The 17,057-nt window shown below is 45.7% G+C and overlaps 1 protein-coding gene across 4 annotated transcripts in view; it reads left to right on the top strand.

Moving 5' to 3' along the window:
• CDK14 (cyclin dependent kinase 14) overlaps window positions 1-17,057 on the top strand; it is a 685,298-nt gene that overhangs the window by 508,228 nt on the left and 160,013 nt on the right. For all 4 annotated transcript variants that reach the window (XM_012935646.2, XM_055125412.1, XM_055125542.1 and 1 more), the window contains one exon: window positions 12,252-12,315. In XM_012935646.2, the coding sequence (XP_012791100.1) occupies window positions 12,252-12,315 (64 nt within the window). The remainder of the gene's footprint in view (window positions 1-12,251; window positions 12,316-17,057) is intronic.

Below are 17,057 nucleotides of genomic sequence, written 5' to 3'. Positions count from 1 at the left end.
AAATTCTATTTGTGTACTTCTATAGAAATCAAGAAATCAAGGCTCCCGTTAGGAATTATTTTTCCTTATATCACATTTTAAGCCACTTATAATAAAGCCCTCTCCCCCAGACTCCTCTGAACTATTTATCATCATTCTGAATTTATCCTGTAATCTCTTATAAATTATTAATTCTGTGTGCAAATTCCCATGAGGCAGTGAGAGAGAGAGAGAGAGAGAGAGAGAGAGAGAGAGAGAGAGAGAGTGTGTGTGTGTGTGTGTGTGTGTTTGTGTGTGTGTGTGTGTGTGTGTGTGTGTGTGAGTTTCATAACTAGAGCTCCTCTGGGGCAAGGCTCATGCTTTTTCCCTTGGCACAAATCAGCAAACAAAAAGATGTCTTGGCCTCCCTCCCCCACAGAAGGCTGTGATGCAGGTGCCTGAAACCATACTCTTTGACTTCTGTGAGTTCTGGGGGCTGTGGTCCGGGAGCCTTGAGCCAGGTCAGCTCTCAGCGAGGGCCCAGCTCCAGCCCATGTGCCGAGGGCCCAGGCCTCCTTCTGAGAAGGGCCTCGTCATTTCCCGAGGTCTTCTTCCTCCTGATCTGACCGAATCCTGATCACCCCGCAAAGGCATCAGCTCCAAATAACCCCACGGGGGACGGGGGGGTTGAGCCAAAAGGTCCACATAAGAGTTTGGAGGGTGGCCGTGGGGGGGATATACAGGATCAGTCTGTAGTGGCAAATGTGGTGGGGAGAAGAAGGAAGTATTTCTGGCCCTCCTGAAAGACTGATTCAGGCCCCGGGAGACAGTGCAAAGGACCTGCTTGGCCTGTCGGGGGCCCAGGTCTGATGCTTAGCAGCACACAATCCCTGAGCATTGCCAGAAGCCTTGAGACAGAGACATTCTTCCTAAGAGCAAGCATTGTTGGCAGCTCTAAGGAATGGACTATGTTGGATTATGAATACAAAATTGTTTTTGGAGGAGGTCACACTAATTTTGGATTCTGAGTACCATTTTTTGGGGGGGTTACTTCTGGTGCTTCCCTCAAGGGTCACTTTTCTCAGTGGTTGGGGGACCATATAGGTGCCATGGATAGAACCCGGTTGACCATATGCAAGGCAAGTGCCTTACCCACTCAACTTAGCGCTCCAGTCCCATGAATACCAGATTTTAGCAATGATATTCCACAGGCCAGTTCTCAGGCTCCCTCAGCTTAGAAACATGGGGCCCATTTGTAGGTGCCTGCAGTAGGGGTGGTCCAGCCGGTCTGAGGCTTCTCTTTGGGATCCAATCACCTTCCTGCACGACTGTCTGATCCCCACTCTGCTATGGATGGACCCCAAGTCTCACGCATGTGCATGCAAGGGATGAGCTGCACCCCGGCCTGCTCCAGGACTGCCTTTTCCGTAATTGCATCCTCGCTTCTAGCAAAGTCCTTGGCAACAATTTGTTTGCAGCATTTGTTGAATAAATGAATAGATACAGTTTTAATAGATGCATATGTTGAAATTTTAATTGTATAGCCCTAATTAGTACATAGAAGGTGGCAAAAGCTACCATAAAATACTGCAATTGTCGTACTTTCTATAGAACTCTCTTGACCTACATTTTTAAAACCATTTTTTTCCTGCCAGTATTCTTAATAACAGTTTCATTGTGATTCACACATTCCTGCATACCCCATTCAAAGCTCTAAAAATAAGTGTCCTTTTTTTTTTCCCTGTTAGAGCAGGTAAATGTATGGATTTCCTTTCCAGAGGCAGGGCCTGACCTACATACTGCCCTCCCAGGACTCAGCACTCCCGGCTGCAGGCTCTGCCTCCTCCCTGCCTCCCCCTTCACCCCACTGCTGCAGAGCCATTGGGAGGGGGCCTCCCTTCACCTCTCCCCCACCCGCAGTGGCGCCTTCTCACCAGATCCCATCTCAATGTGAGCGGGCACCTCTGTGGAGAGGGAAGGTCAGAAGTCCTGGAGAGGAGAAAGAAAATGCCAGCCCGTCACCTTGCCTTTCTGTTGCCTCCCAAGACCCTCTCCTGCCCAGGATGCAATGCACTTCCTTCACCCCTCCCTGCTCAGGCTCCACCCCCATCCCACTTCTCCCAAGTCTAAACTCCCCATGGAGTTCTCCCAAGTCTCAGCTCCCTTCTCCCAAGTCTCAACTCCCCATGGACCCTGTTCTGTGCACAGGCTCATCCCAGCTTCCTGGGGGTAGAGCACCCCCTCTCTGTGCTCTGCTTCTCCTTCTCAGAGCCACGCCCTCAGGGGCTGGATTTCCAGGGTGGCTGGGTGAGCCCCTTTCCTTAGCCACTGCCCAGAGAGGTCTGGCTGTGGGGCTTTCGGGTTCCTGTGGACATCGCCTGTTTGTGCGCCATCTGGGGAACTCATGCTACGCTGCAAACCGTTCTTTGGAAGCGTTTGTCGTGAGTCGCAGACAGCTTGCCTAGGGTTGGGACGGACCTGAGGCTGCCAGCCCTGACAGCTTTTCATCTTCGCATTATGGAACTTCAGAGGGGGAAGCAGGGGTGAGGTTGGCAGCTGGGCTTTCAGCTTGCCATTTGTGGCCAATGCCATTTTCCTTCCTGTACCCTGAGATAATTATGACACGTGAAAACAGGTTCAAAAAGTAATGGTTTAAACATGAGTTTCTAGAGTTATAAAATTGGTTGCAAAATTCATCCTGCCAGTGCTCTAATTGTTCGCTGAGACTTTTGGTACCTAAAATTTCTAGAATTACTAAGTAAAGTAAGTAAAGAGGTGGAGCGATAGCACAGCAGGTAGGGCATTTGCCATGCATGCGGCTGACCCAGGTTTGATTCCTTCAGCCCTCTCAGAGAGCCTGGCAAGCTACCGAAAGTATCCCGCCTGCACTGCAGAGCCTGGCAAGCTACCTGTGTCATATTCAATATGCCAAAAACACTAACAAGTCTCACAATGGAGACATTACTGGTGCCCACTTGAGCAAATGCATGAACAACAGGACGCCGGTGCTACAGTGCTACCCTGAACAGAAGCTGTGGAGCACGTGCCGATGCTGCCAGTCAGGGAGCAGGTGAGGGATTGTCCGTCACAGGACTCTCACGCAACAGTCGGGGCTAATCCAAGCCACATTTGCTCTAAGTCATGTTAACTGACAACTACACCCCACCAGGTTACACCTGGCATTGTGTCATTTATAAAATGTGAAGTAATTAAAACAAATATTTTCATGGTCATGGATAATCAAATTATGTAACGAGTAAAAGGTGGGGACGAGTAAGCCTGTTTCAGAATGGTACTTTCTTCAAGTCTGAAAACAGTATGGGTTCTGAGCCACAGGATCAGAGGAGGTGGTGGTTAAACCACCTAATTCTCAGGTTGGGTAGCTCATGGTTGGGGGCTGATCATATTAATTGAAATGCAACACTTCACTAAGGAGGTAGAACAGCAGTTACGGTGCGTGCTAAACACCCAGATTTGATTCTTGGCACCTTGTGGTCCGCCAAACATCACGGAGATGCAGACCTCCAAGAAAAAGTACTTGGAGGCTCCCAAGTACTTTCTCGTGTGGTTCTGGAAGGCCACAGCATCACTGAGGTGCCTGGGTATCTCCAGCATCAGGACCCAAACAGCATTACATCCCCTGGCCTGTGGATTCTACCACTGGCCTGGTGGGGCCCCTCTCCCTACAAATAATAAAATCAAATAAAGTACTGCTCTATATCCAAAGAAATGGAAAATAGTACATCCTAGTTTTTATTTTCTTCGGTGACAAACAGATCTGTGATTGCCTTGGTCAGTCTTGAATAAGAATAAACTTCAGTTTCCATTTTCTTAAGGAAGGACCTGTGGAAGTCTCACTCCTTGACTTTGAAACCCACTCAGTGTAGTCAAGGTCAGCTGCAGCGAAGCCGCCCTGACGGGAATTACCTGGCCTGGATGAAGGCCCCGGTGCCCATCTGCAGAGCTGTACATGCAGAAGTAGTGGTAGGAATCAACTGAGAGGAATTTAACAGTCCTAGCGATAATGTCGACCCACCTCTGAGTGACCGACAGGAGGAGCACTGGACATAACGGGTGATGTCCCGACTCTGTTCCTGTCCTCCAGATCAATGCTGTGTGGCTAAGTACTCTCATCTGCACAGTAGCCAATAATGTTCTGCTGTATTGGGCTGGTTGCAGCTCTCACAAGTAGAAGCAAAGCTGCCAGGAGCTTGTGTAAAGTGACTAGTGCTGCAAGAAGACCTACTTCCCCAAGTTATTTTTGTTGTTGTTCACTTAAAGTTTTTTACATATAAAAGATTCTTTTAAGTATCATCTTCAAATAATTTTCCTCGGCCAACTATTGCAGTAGACTAAAGAATGATAGGCCTGAGATATTAATTCCCAACCAACCTCTGGTTATGAATAAGTCATAGCTGTGCCATTTATCACTATAATGTACTTTAAAATGAGTATTTAGACATTTTTTCCCCATTTCTTGGCCACACCCAGCCATGCTCAGGGCTTAATCCTAGTAGTAAATAATAAACTTACTCCAGAAAAAGTTGATGGGATCAACATAGTCATGCATTATAAGTAATCTGAATATGAATTTTAATTGCCCTCAAGTTTGCAGCTAACAGTGGATGAACTGGGTACTTTTTATTATTACTCCTACTTTTATTGTTATTGCTAGTAATGTGTTGCCAGTTTCCAGAAATTATTCAATGCCTCTTGTTCTCAAAGGCACCTGGGGGGAGGAGGACAGAATAGTACAAGGTTTAAGGGGTTTGTGTTGCATGTAACGGGTCTTAATTCCATTCCCCAGCACCCCACATGTGGTCCCCTGAGCACAGAGCCAGGAGTGAAAATGAGAACCACCAGATGTGGCTCCCCCCTTGCCCCCCACCAGAATAAATATAAATAAATAAAGAGGCCCCTGGTGGTGATTGCCCCAGGAGGGCACGAGAGCACTGGATGAGCTCTGACATGCCGAGACTGAGAGTGTGTGAAGATCCATGAGATGCTGTGAGAATCCACAATTCTCCACGCCACTGTCCTTCCTGTTCTCAGCCTCTGATGTGCGCTGCCCACACCATCCAACTGCCCACAGCTCCCCCTCTCCAAAGCCTCCTTAAACCCACAACCTGACAGTGCTACTCTGCTGGAGGTGTGCTTGCAGCCATTAGGTTCTGTCCCCTGTCGTTGGAAAACCCCATCTGGGTGAATTCAAGCAGCGCCTCTCAGCCTTGCGTGTCTATGAGTCACCCGGGTTCTCTGTGAATTCCAGCTCCAGCTCCAGCAGGCTGGGAGGGGACAGCTCTGCCCCCAGGGTGTAGGTGACATGATGCTGCTGCTGCTGGTCTCTGGGAACATCAAGTGTGGCATCTGGCGTCCTGTCTCCAGCTCCCTCACCTGGGGTTCACCCGTCCCCCGCCCCACCCCTCCATCTTATGCTGCGGCCCAGCTTGTCAACTGCATTTGCTTGGTTGCATTGCCCAGTCCAGCCTAGCAGCCTCTGCTCCAGTAGCCCATTCATGCATTCCCATGGATGTGCCCCCACCAAGAGATTGGGGACACCTTCATGAAGCTGTGTCACAGTCACATCACTTGGCGTAAAGAAAAGCAAACCATGGAGAAGGGAATCGGAGCAAGTGGGGTAAGGGATGGACACAGACAGCAAAAGCAAGGCAAAGAAAAAGAGAATAATGAAACGTGTATCCGGTTTTGGTTTTGTTTGGGGGGGAACCACATCTAGTGATGCTCAGGGGTTATTCCTGGTTCTGTATTCAGTTATCCTGGTAGGACTCAGGGGGCTGTATGGGATGCTGGGGATCGAACCTAGGTCAGCCTGGTACAAGGCAAGCACCCTACAGGCTGTACTATCACTCCCGCCCCAAGACATCAAGTTTTTAACCAGCTGTTGTCTTCTCTGTAAACCGTTCTACTTAAGTGAACTGTCTGGAGTTCTTTCTTTTATTTATTTATTTATTTTTTATTTTTTTTTTTGTTTAGGGGCCACTCCTGGTAATTCTCAGGGCTCACTCCTGTCTGTGTGTGCCTAGGGATCATTCCTGGTGGGGCTTGGGGGGTTTTATGGCTTGTCAGAGATGGAACTCTTGTCTGGTGTATGCAAGGCAAATGTCCTACCCACAGTACTATATTTCTAGTCCTCAAATTTATTTTTCAGTTACCCTCTGCTCTCTTTTATCACCTACTACTTGTTCTGGTTATTCTCTTACTGACAGCCTGTGTTGTTCCTCTGGATGCAGGCCCAAAGACTTCGAGGGAGGGGGGCTGGGGGAGGGAGGATCTATAAGCCTTATCCCAATTGAGGGACCCTGTGAGATTGCCTAGTTAGATTGCACCAGTCCGTGATTCCAACCCTTGCTAATGTGAGAATCACCAAGGAGATTAAAAAAAAAAAAAAACAACTCCACACACATGGGCTATATATACCTCAGGCCATTGCAGTCAGTCATTAGGATAGATCCCAGTTGTGTGGTGTGTGTGTGTGTGTTTGTGTGTGTGTGTGTGTGTGTGTTAAACTCTGCTTCTTAATACTTCCCAGATGATTTTTCAATTGAACTCATTCTAAGTAAAATTCTAAGAACTGTTCTTATTCGGATTCCTTTTCACTTAAAGGGCACAGGGTTCTGGAAACCCCTACCCTCATCCAGCCCCCATGCAGCTGATTCCATAGGAGGCTTTCTGAATCCTGGCCGCTTTTCATTTACTCAGTCCAGTGGCTCCCCCTGCTGGCCATTTTAAGGATCGCATCTTGCGCTGTACAACTTGACTATAGAAATCCAACCCCCGAATCAATTGCGTTTTAAAGCAGCTTTTCTAATCCTACAAACATGAAGCCACAGCACTCCAATCCCTCACTGAGTGGTATTTTAGGTGAGGTCTATGGAATGATGGAAGGAGGTATATGTGTGTGTACACCATCAACAATATATGAGTAAATACCTCCCTACTATGCTCAGATTTTTCTTTCCTTGCTACGAGCCATTGATTGTGCTTGTTCTATACAAATGTAATGATCAATGATACCTACTATCGATGGAAAACTAAGAAGGAAAATTAAAATTTTCATTTGTAACTTTTCCTTCCTCTTTCACAGAGTCAGAAGCTTTTTCATACAATTCACTTCTCCCTTTCTAACCCTGAAATTGCCATTGTGGCCAAATAACCAAAGATGAAATGAATGTCTGACCTCATTCTTACCACCCAGGGTGGCATAGGATTGCATCAGCACCTTATTGCATGTAAATGTTGTGTCCGTGGAGGCAGATCTTGGTCTTTAATACATCTGAGCCACCCAACCCTCGGCTCTGACAATGCCTCCTAAGACTGGCTGCTGCTTCTGAGCAGCTCCTGTCATTAGCGAGGCCTTCTCTGTGTGGATGCCTCTCTTACTCCTCTGCTTCTAATTTTCCATCTGTTTGACTCAGCATGGGGCAGGGTAGTTCCCAAGTGACAGTGAGGTGCTTAATCTACACAAGGTGAGCGGCACAGCCCGTTCTTCTATTCCTGGGTGTTTTTCTTCTTCCTTCTTCCTTCTTTCTTCCCTCTTTCTTCCTTTTTTCTTCTTTCTCTTCCTCCTTTTCCTCCTCCTCTTCCTTTTCTTCCTCCCTCCTCCTCCCTCTACCCTCCTCCTCCTCCCATTCTGTGCTCGGCATGGGCTCAAAGCTTCCTCGTGATTCTCCAGCCCCTTCAGTCATCTGTCCCATCCCATGTTTCTCCATCTTAAACCACGAGCAAACAGGAACCAAGCACAGGCTTTGTTTTTCTGTGTTGACTCAGTCCATTGCTCCTGCTCAATCAACATTTTCTTTTTAAAAAGTTTTCTCTTCCCTTCTCTTTATTGCGATGACTGGGGGTTGCCCACAGTTGATCACCAGAGGCCTCATGCGTGTTGCACTGCCTGCACACATGATCGTGGAAGGCCACTGGCCCAACAGCTGCTCTTTGTGGTGGCCCCATGGATGAGGAGCAGGGCAGCGGGAAGCATGGGGGACTGAGGTGGGGTCGGGACTGGCCTCTTGGCCTGAAGGAATGCAGGTTTGCACAGCAGGCGCTGCGACCCTGGGCCCTGCCTCGGCCATTAGGATTCCACACAGCTTTTCTGTTTTGCATCATTTAAAAATGTTAAGTGACTTAACAATAAGTTAATAGTTTGGTTTGGTTTTGGGGTTTGGTTTTGGGGCTCAACCCAGAGGTACTCAAGAATCACTCCTGGTGGAGTTTGAGAAGCCATATATGGTGTGAGCTATTGAACTCGGGTCACTTACCTGCAAGACAAATATCCTGTCCACCGCCCTGTCTCTTTAGTCACTGTTGAAAATGCTGAGGATGCATGTGTGTGTGTGTGTGTGTGTGTGTGTGTGTGTGTGTGTGTGTATGTGTGTGTGTGTATGGAGAGAGGGAGAGAAGGAGGGAGACAGTGGGAGGGAGGGAGAGAGCCTTATTCTTCATAATCAACATCACAGCCTTTTGGCTGCCCATTACTTTACACCATCCGAGCCACATATCTCTCTGACCTCCTGGGAGTGAGGTAGCACAGTTCTTAAGATTTCATTGCTGATCAAATCAACCTGATTCTGCATTCCAGCACCACCATTTCTCTGTGAAACCTTGAACTCTCAGCTTCTCAGTGGCTCCTTTTGTCGGTGTTGGCTAAAACCCACATAACACTGGAACAGAGACTGCAGCCTAGAGGCTCCTGAAACTTTCACTTGAACCTTTTCATTTGGTTTGGATTTGGAATTTTGCTCAAGTTCCCAATTTATGTTGCATAATTTTTTTCCAAGAAATTAGAATTCAGCCATTGGATTGAGAGAGTTTTTTCGAGACATGCAGGTGTCAGCCAGCCCCTTCACTGTGAAAAGTCTCTGGACGGGATCGGACTCAGCTGTTCCTGCTTCCTACTGGCCCTGTCCTTTGCCTGCAGCCCCTGCTGGCCTCTGCGAATCTGAATTCTCACTCTCTGCTCTTTCTTTTTTAGAACTGAAGGGGAAAGCCAGGGGGGAAACACAGGTCTTGCAATTAAAGAAAGATGAAAGAGATGCAGCCCCTGCTTCTTAAAAAGGTTTATGCAGCCTTTTATTCAGGGAATTCAGTGACCCCTGTGGTAACTGGTTTTCATTCATGAGGATCCCGTAGATCTATGTAACTCTTTCAACAAGTACTTACTGGGTGTCTACTTTATGCCCCATATTTTGCAAGATAAGAGGCATATAAAGAAAGTCAAAGAATAATTTGGGGAAATAGTTCCATCTGAGCCCAGCGCTCTCTTTTTGACTCTGTGCTCAGGGATCACTCCTGGTGATGTTCCAGGGACCAGATGTGGTGCTGGAGATTAAATTGGGGATGGCCGTGTGCAAGGCAAATGGCCACAGCAAAGTAAATTTAAAATACCAACACAAAGTAGATTGCACATAAAGCCCAGTGAATGACTTTGTCTTTAATCATGATGTTCACAGAAACAAATGTAAAAATTCAGTTGTGCTGGTCCATTACTACAGAGATCTAAAGTGCTGCCATGGCGTCTTGTGGAGATTCTACTCTAGGAGGCATTTCAGGGGAGGGGGTCTGAATTGGGGAGGGCACAGGTGTGCAGGCTAGGAAGCTGTGTGTATAAATGCCCCATGTGAGTGGATAGAGTGTGTGTGGGGGGGTGGGGAACGGATGAACTGAGAGGGGATATGCAGAGGAAGGAAATTTCAAGGGCCTGAAAGATCATGTGAGCAGAGTGTAAGTGCCCAAGGAAGGAGAGATGTTTCTAGATCAGGGCAGAGAAAAACAGACCAAGACAAAGAGCAGCTCTTTGAGGGAACAGTCAGTGGATGAACATCGGGAGGCAAGACTGGTGTGTCATTTGTATTTTTACATTTGCTTTCTATGACCATAGTTTCAAAACTTTGACTCCATCTTTTGTTTTGCTTGGGGGACACCTTCCCCCACCCCCATGCCTTGCTCATGGGCTCAGGACCCCTCCCAGTGATTCTCAGTCAACTGGGCTGGTGGTCCAATGCTCAGGTCCCGCAACACCTAGGACCACCACAGCCACTCGTGCAAGTGATTGGTGTCACCAGAGCTACAACCAGTGATGCCAGGGTTCCCCAACACTACTTTTGCTGGTGCTTGAGGAACCATGTAGTGCTGGGAATCAAGCCAGGTTCAGGGTCCCTGACCCCATATTGCCTCCTAAACCTATTTTCTCTCTTAAATCCTTTCCCCAAGGTCCAAATCTGTCCTTGCCGTACCCTGATCTACACAGGTTGTGCACATTCAGCAGATCCAGGACTAAATTTGTGTCTCAGCCTCCAAACTTGCATTATTGCCTACCTTCCGGGTTTCAGCTGAGAACTTCTCATTCCTATATTGTGGTTCTTTTGTTTTTGTTGTTGTTGTTGCTTTTTGGGTCATACCTGGCGATACATAGGGGTTACTCCTGGCTCTGCACTCGGGAATTACTCCTGGAGGTGCTCAGGGATGCTGGGAGTCGAACCCAGGTCACCCACGTGCAAGGCAAATGCCCTACCCATTGTGCTATCACTCCAGCCTCTAGAATGGTTATTACTAAGGAAGAAAAGTCTTTTCTATTCACGCAGAATTCATGCGTGTGTTGGCACTCATAGAGCGTGGACAGAGCTTTATAATACCGTGTCTTACATTTCATCTTTTAAAAAAATCTGATGTCCACATTCAAACATACAGGATCCCCAAGGGGGAAGGGAACCAGCAATTTGGTGACTGAAACAGATCAAATGCATTGTTTCATTGATCTGTTTCAAATGCATTTGATCATGTAAGCCCATCTGCCATTCATAACAGACCTCACAGTGCTGTGATCCATTCATTCATTCATTCACTCATTCACTCCGTTGGAATTTTGTGAATGCCTGGGTGATGCTAGGCCCGAGCCAGGCCTCAGTGGATCTGGACGCCAGTACCTACTTCTTCAGATCTCTCCATTTTCTCACTGCTTAGCAGCAGCACCTCAAAGCTCATGTTTCCACCTCCTTTTCAGACTCCAGCTTTCTCTCTTGTCCTGTTGGGCTGGCCTGGTTGGTCATCATGGTCCCAGATGCAGCACAAAGTGCTGACACCCCAGAGCAGGATGTCACATGGGAAGAGGGTGGGCTAGATATTCCTACCTGCTTGGCACCTTCCTAACCTGACTCTGATTTCTGTGGATACTTTGAAGAGTCTCGTACTTGCCTAGAGCTCGCTGCATGCCAGGTAGCGGTGTCATCCCAGGTGAGGCAGGCGTGACCCTCACACCCCGTTTACACAGGAAGAAATTGAAATCGAGTCAGATTAGTTCTCGTGCAGGCTTCTGGCTAATAAGCAGGGGATCAAGGATTTGAACCCAGAAAGGCCAAGTCCAAGGCTGGCTCTTTATTCTTCTAGCCCACTCTGTGCAATGATTTATCACCATGGAGGATGTGAAAGCAGTCAAGGGCAAGACTGGAAATTCCAGTCAGTTGGCTAGTTCCAATCCACTTCATTCCTCTCATTTCGTAGCCAAACCAAACATGATGGTTACTGGAACACAGATGAGGGGAAAAAGTGAAGTGTGGATTGAAAAAATAAAAAGGACAGTGTTGAGAGAAGAGGTTTTGGGGAAGAGAAAACTATCAATCACACAAAGATCTTACTGATGCTGAGCTTTGCAGCCCAGAGACAATGCGCATTTCCCAGGCTGTCTGACTTGCTTCTTGGAAACTTATGCTCCCACAGAAAGATTTTTTTTCTTTTTGGATCACACCCGGCGATGTTCAGGGGTTACTCCTGGCTCTGCACTCAGGAATTCCCCTTGGCAGTGCTCAGAGGACCATATGGGATGCTGGGAATTGAACCCAGGTCGGCTGCAAAGCAAATGCCCTACCCGCTATGCTATCAGTCCAGCCCCTCCCACAGAAAGTTTTGGGGGAGAAGAAATACCAGACTTCTTAGAACTATTCAGTGATGAGGCATCTGATACTGAAGTGAAGGGCAAAAGCACATGAAAAACTCAGACAGATATCGTCTGAGCCCGCAGCGTCCTTCGTAGGTTTAGAGTTGATAAAATGTAGCAGATTTAAGCTGTCTTACTGCATTTGCTAAAACACAGGCATTCATCTTGGGTGGCTTTTTAGCTAGGTTTGTTTTTATTGAAATAGAATCCTGGCACATGATAACAGGGGGTTAAAAAAGAAAAAAAAGAATTCCAGTTTCATCATATGCAGTATGTGTTTTCTACATTGGCGAATTTCAAGTGCTTTGAAATAAGTCTGTTCCCACAATTTCCTGCTTTCCTCTAGGTTCTTGGAACACCCAATGAGGACACGTGGCCTGGAGTTCATTCTTTACCACATTTCAAGCCAGGTATGTTTAGTTCATTACCATTGACACAGTGCTTCGTATGTGCAAAGGGGAATATATAAGTTTTACATCCCAAGTTAATCTATTACCTTGTCGAATTCTAGTTACTTTTGCCAGTGCCTATTGGCAAAGTTACTTTGCATGCTCACACTGTTTGTAAACATAATGTTAATGAAGCTCCTCAGGAGAGATTTTTCACCAGGTAGAGTTGGCTTGGTTTGAAGGATTAATTTTGAAACAGTTATTAATTTTATCATTGTTAAATTTTCACGGATATAAAAACTATATTTGAGCAGTGTAATCTATCAGTGTGACTTCTCACAATACTCCCACAAAAGTGTTGAATTATAGAAAGAATAACATTTGAATTTCTTCTTTTAAAAGCTAGAACTGTATAGTCTATTAATTTTAGTTTAAACATATTGAATGCTTCAGTATCCACTTGTACATCATTTAATATTTTTAGAATAAAATGCTGGAACCCCTAAAATGGAAAATTTTACATTTTACATAAACTCAAAAAAAATAAGTTGAAATTTTTAAAATAACCTGTAATGTTTTTTCATATCAGTAGGTGGCAGTAATGAATTTGTTGTAAAAATTACATTTAATCTCAACAGTGATCTATTTAATTTTTATAGGAAGGATGAAAGGTTTAGAATTAGAAATTTAATAAAAATCAGTGGAATGGATTCTTGTTAAATGATTTTTTTCTATTCTTGGTTATAAAACATGGCTTATAGAATGCAGACCTCCCATAAAATTTTCTGAAAGGGATTTTATAGAAGATCTAATAGTTCATTATTTTATGAGGGAAAATAGCTGTGAATAATTTCTGTTAGGGGAGCCAATTATATTCTTTTTTACTTCTTTCTTTCTTTTGAGGAACCATGAAGAATAAATTATCAATCCCAAAGAGAGATTGAGTTGGGAAACTATTTTTTTCTCCTAACATTTATCTTCTCAAAGTGTACTTTGTGCTGAAAATTCTTTCATCTTCTTCAGTTGCCCCAAGGACTCTTTGTACTTTACTGAAATTTTAAAATAACTTCTATGTTTATAGACTGTATAGAAACTTAACAGTTTAAGGTACATTTTATTCTTCTTTTTTAAACCAACCAAGATGCATCCTTTAACTGCTATACTTGTTCCTAATAGAATCTAAGTGAGAACACAACTCTTCATGAATGTTCCAAATATGAGCTCTTAAAAGAAGCTTAGCTTTCCCCTGTTGGTATCGAAAACCTTGCAGACTAGGGAAATAAAGCAGAGAATCTGCAAAGATTTCCAAGTGAATAAATTTAGATGCAGGAAGGAACAACTGAGACAGCCATTTGGCCTGCCAAATTTCTTCACTAGAAAACATGGAGTTATTTGTTTATCTCGGTGGAATAGAATTTATCCTCATCATAAGTGTGCTCTGGATAAAGCTATCATATAGTGCGAATTAAATTAGCAGATTGGGAACCTCACAAGATCAGGGACTGTATTTAGTACATATTTGGTGTTCAGTCCATGCTTGCTTCACTGAATTATATAAAAAACTTCAAACTGACATTGTCCCCTCACTTCTCTTCCCCCAGCTCATTGGTACTGCAGTGAGCAGGGTTGCATGCACACATGGTCGTGGGGTTTGCAAGTGTTTTGGGCTGTGCTACTCTCCAGAGGACTGGAGTGATAGCACAGAGAGTAGGGCGTTTGCCTTGCACATGGCCAACAAGGGTTTGATTCCTCCATCCTTTTCGGAGAGCCCAGCAAGCTACCGAGAGTATCCTGCCCACATGGCAGAGCCTGGCAAGCTCCCCGTGGTGTATTCAGTATACCAAAACCAGTAACAACAAGTCTCACAATGGAGATGTTACTGGTGCCCATTCGAGCAAATCGATGCACAAGGGGACGACAGTGCTACAGTGCAGTGCTACTCTCCAGGGGTTTCTCTCCTTTAGAGGCAGAGCCTGCATATGTGTTTTGTGGTTGCACACATGAGCTGGGGGGATTGTTCTGGCCTCGGTGTTCATACATCTTTTTGGTTGTGGTACTTGCCCAGTATCACAGGTTATAGTCACAGTGTTTGCACACGTACCTGATGCTGTGTGACTGAAAATTGCTTGGAACACCCCCGGATCACAGGGCCAGAGAGATAGTTAAGTGGACAGGGGGCAGGCTTTGCAGAGTCAAGGCTCGGGTTTGATTTCCTTGACCCAAGAACCAATGGTTGTGATCCACATCTTCACTCAGCACAGAGCCAGGTGTAGCCCCAGAGCACAGCCAGGTGCAGCTCATAAAACAAACAAAAACTCAAAACCAAGGATGAGTCGGTGCCAGCAGGGGCCACAGCCAGGCAGAGTCACTGGGGTTCCAGTGTTCCTCTTGGTCCGTGTAGGCAGCACTTGGGACCGAATTTGAACCGCATGCTTCTTAGGCACACACCTGAGCTTCCAAGCCACCTCCTAGTCCCCCCAAATTGCCTTGTTTAGATGGCTCTCCTGGAGGACAGGTGTCAATGATTTAAGTCACTCATACTATGTGTAAGCACAGTTACACATATATAATATGTAGAAGATACAGAAGTCCTAGAAAATAATGTATAGATGGTACTAAGTGTGGTATTGACAAACACAAAATATAAAAAAAAAATACCTAATTAGAGAGAGAGAACAAAATGGAATACCCTGCCACAGTGGTGGGGTGGGGTGGGGGGAGATGGGATTGGGGAGGGTAGGAGGGATGCTGGGTTTACTGGTGGTGGAGAATGGGCACTGGTGAAGGGATGGGTTCTTGAACTTTGTATGAGGGAAACAAGAGCACAAAGATGAGTAAATCTGTAACTGTACCCTCACGGTGATTCACAAATTAAAAATAAAGAAAAAAAAACACATTGGTCCAATGGATGAATAGATGTAGTAAGTGCTTCCTTAGTTGGCTGCAGTGGAGTCAAGGAAAGATACGCAATTGGCTTAATGCAAAGGGAACAAATCTGAGTCCTTACATGTAATAAATACATAGCCAGCCCTTCCCGGGGGCGCTTGTCTGATCCCTGACCCTCATACTGCAGGCTTGAGAGATTCACATTCGAAGAGGAGGAGACTCTCAGTGCTGAAGTCCAGTCAGTGGATTCCCCCATCCTTCACCCTCCTACTGTGCCGTGTCCCCTCTCCCCTTCCCCAGCAGTGATCCTGTCCTAGATCAGGGCCGAGCAATAGTAAACACACGGATAGAATTGGGGCATGTGACTGAGAATTGTAAGCACTGTAGCACTGTTGTCCTGTTGTTCATCGATTTGCTCAAGCAGGCACCAGTAATGTCTCCATTGTGAGACTTGTTGTTATTGTTTTTGGCATATCGAATACGCCATAGGTAGCTTGCCAGGCTCTGCTGTGCAGGAGGGATACTCTCTGTAGTTTACTGGGCTTTCCGAGAGGGACTGAGGAATCGAACCTGGGTTGACTGCATGCAAGGCAAATGCCCTGCCCGCTGTGCTATCGCTCCAGCCCCAGTTCTTGAAATTTCTTGCTGTCAAGGAAAATCCCAGGAGTTACTTGAGCTGAGTGTATGCATGGTATTTTGATGTTTCCAAACCTATTTTCTATTAATAAAACTGTTTTAGGGAAGAGGCCTGCTTGGGAGTCCCAGGGCCACTCACAGTGGTGCTCAGGAGTCCTCAGGACTTTGCCCAGCAATGCAGTGCTGGGGGCGGGGGCGGGGGGGGGGATGTGGCGTTGGGGGATGCTTGCGGTGCCAGGATTCATACTTGAGCTTCCCAGAGAAAGCTTTGTCTGGTGCCCCTGAGTGCAAGGCTGGAACTGTTTTACAGGATTTAATAGTAGAGCTGGGAGAGGCCTCAGGCAGGGAGTACCTACTTCTTCCTTTTTACTCTGGCCAGGAACCTGAGGTCAGAGGTACTAGAGCCCTTCCTGGAAGCCTATCGTCAGACCACACGCCTGACGAGCAGTGTCAGGAGTTTTCATTGTTCTTTCAGAACACATCATATTGACAATTGTCCCCATAAAGGAAATCATCAGAAAAGTGGCAAGAATCTGATCTTTGTCTTTAGCGAAATTCATAACTCTCACTTTATATAAAATGGTTTGGCTCTGAAATGACATTAGACTCCATGTGTAATACTTTCATTCATCTCCTCAGTGTGTCCAACAATAGGGACATTCAGCAGCTGTTTAATGAAAGATTATTATTCGGGAGTTCAGAATGGGAGGCACTGTAAAATTCAGGGAGAAAAAAATTACTACTAGACCAGAAGCAATTACAAGTAATGACTTTTAGAATAAAATAATTCTAAGTTCCCAAATCAAGCAAGAGCACAGAGCATTTCTAAAGAGATTATATTATTCCTAAGAGAAAGTTATTCAATATAAGAGGCTGCTTGATTAAGGAAAGTTTGATGACGACAGAATTTCTTCAAATAAAGTTGGAGCAATAAGGAAAAATTTTTCCTGGAGGCAAAATGCAAAAAGATGATATTTTAAGCTACCCCAAACAAGCCCACTGACCTTCAAGGGAGCATCTGCATACAGGCTAAGTGGAACAATTTCAGTTCAAGGGCTATCCTCTGCCTGGTAGTTCCTTTCCCACAGCCCTTTGGCTCTTGACCTCAAGAATCTTTTATTTATTTGTTTTCGATTTGGGGCCACACCCAGTGGTGCTCAGAATTTACTCCTGATTCTGTGCTTGAGGGACTATATGTGGTACGAGGGAATCAGACTAGGGTAACTGTGTGCAAGGCAGAT

This window comes from Sorex araneus, chromosome 1 (assembly GCF_027595985.1).
Source record: "Sorex araneus isolate mSorAra2 chromosome 1, mSorAra2.pri, whole genome shotgun sequence".
Taxonomy (NCBI): domain Eukaryota; kingdom Metazoa; phylum Chordata; class Mammalia; order Eulipotyphla; family Soricidae; genus Sorex; species Sorex araneus.
This window is presented reverse-complemented; position numbering and strand designations above follow the sequence as displayed.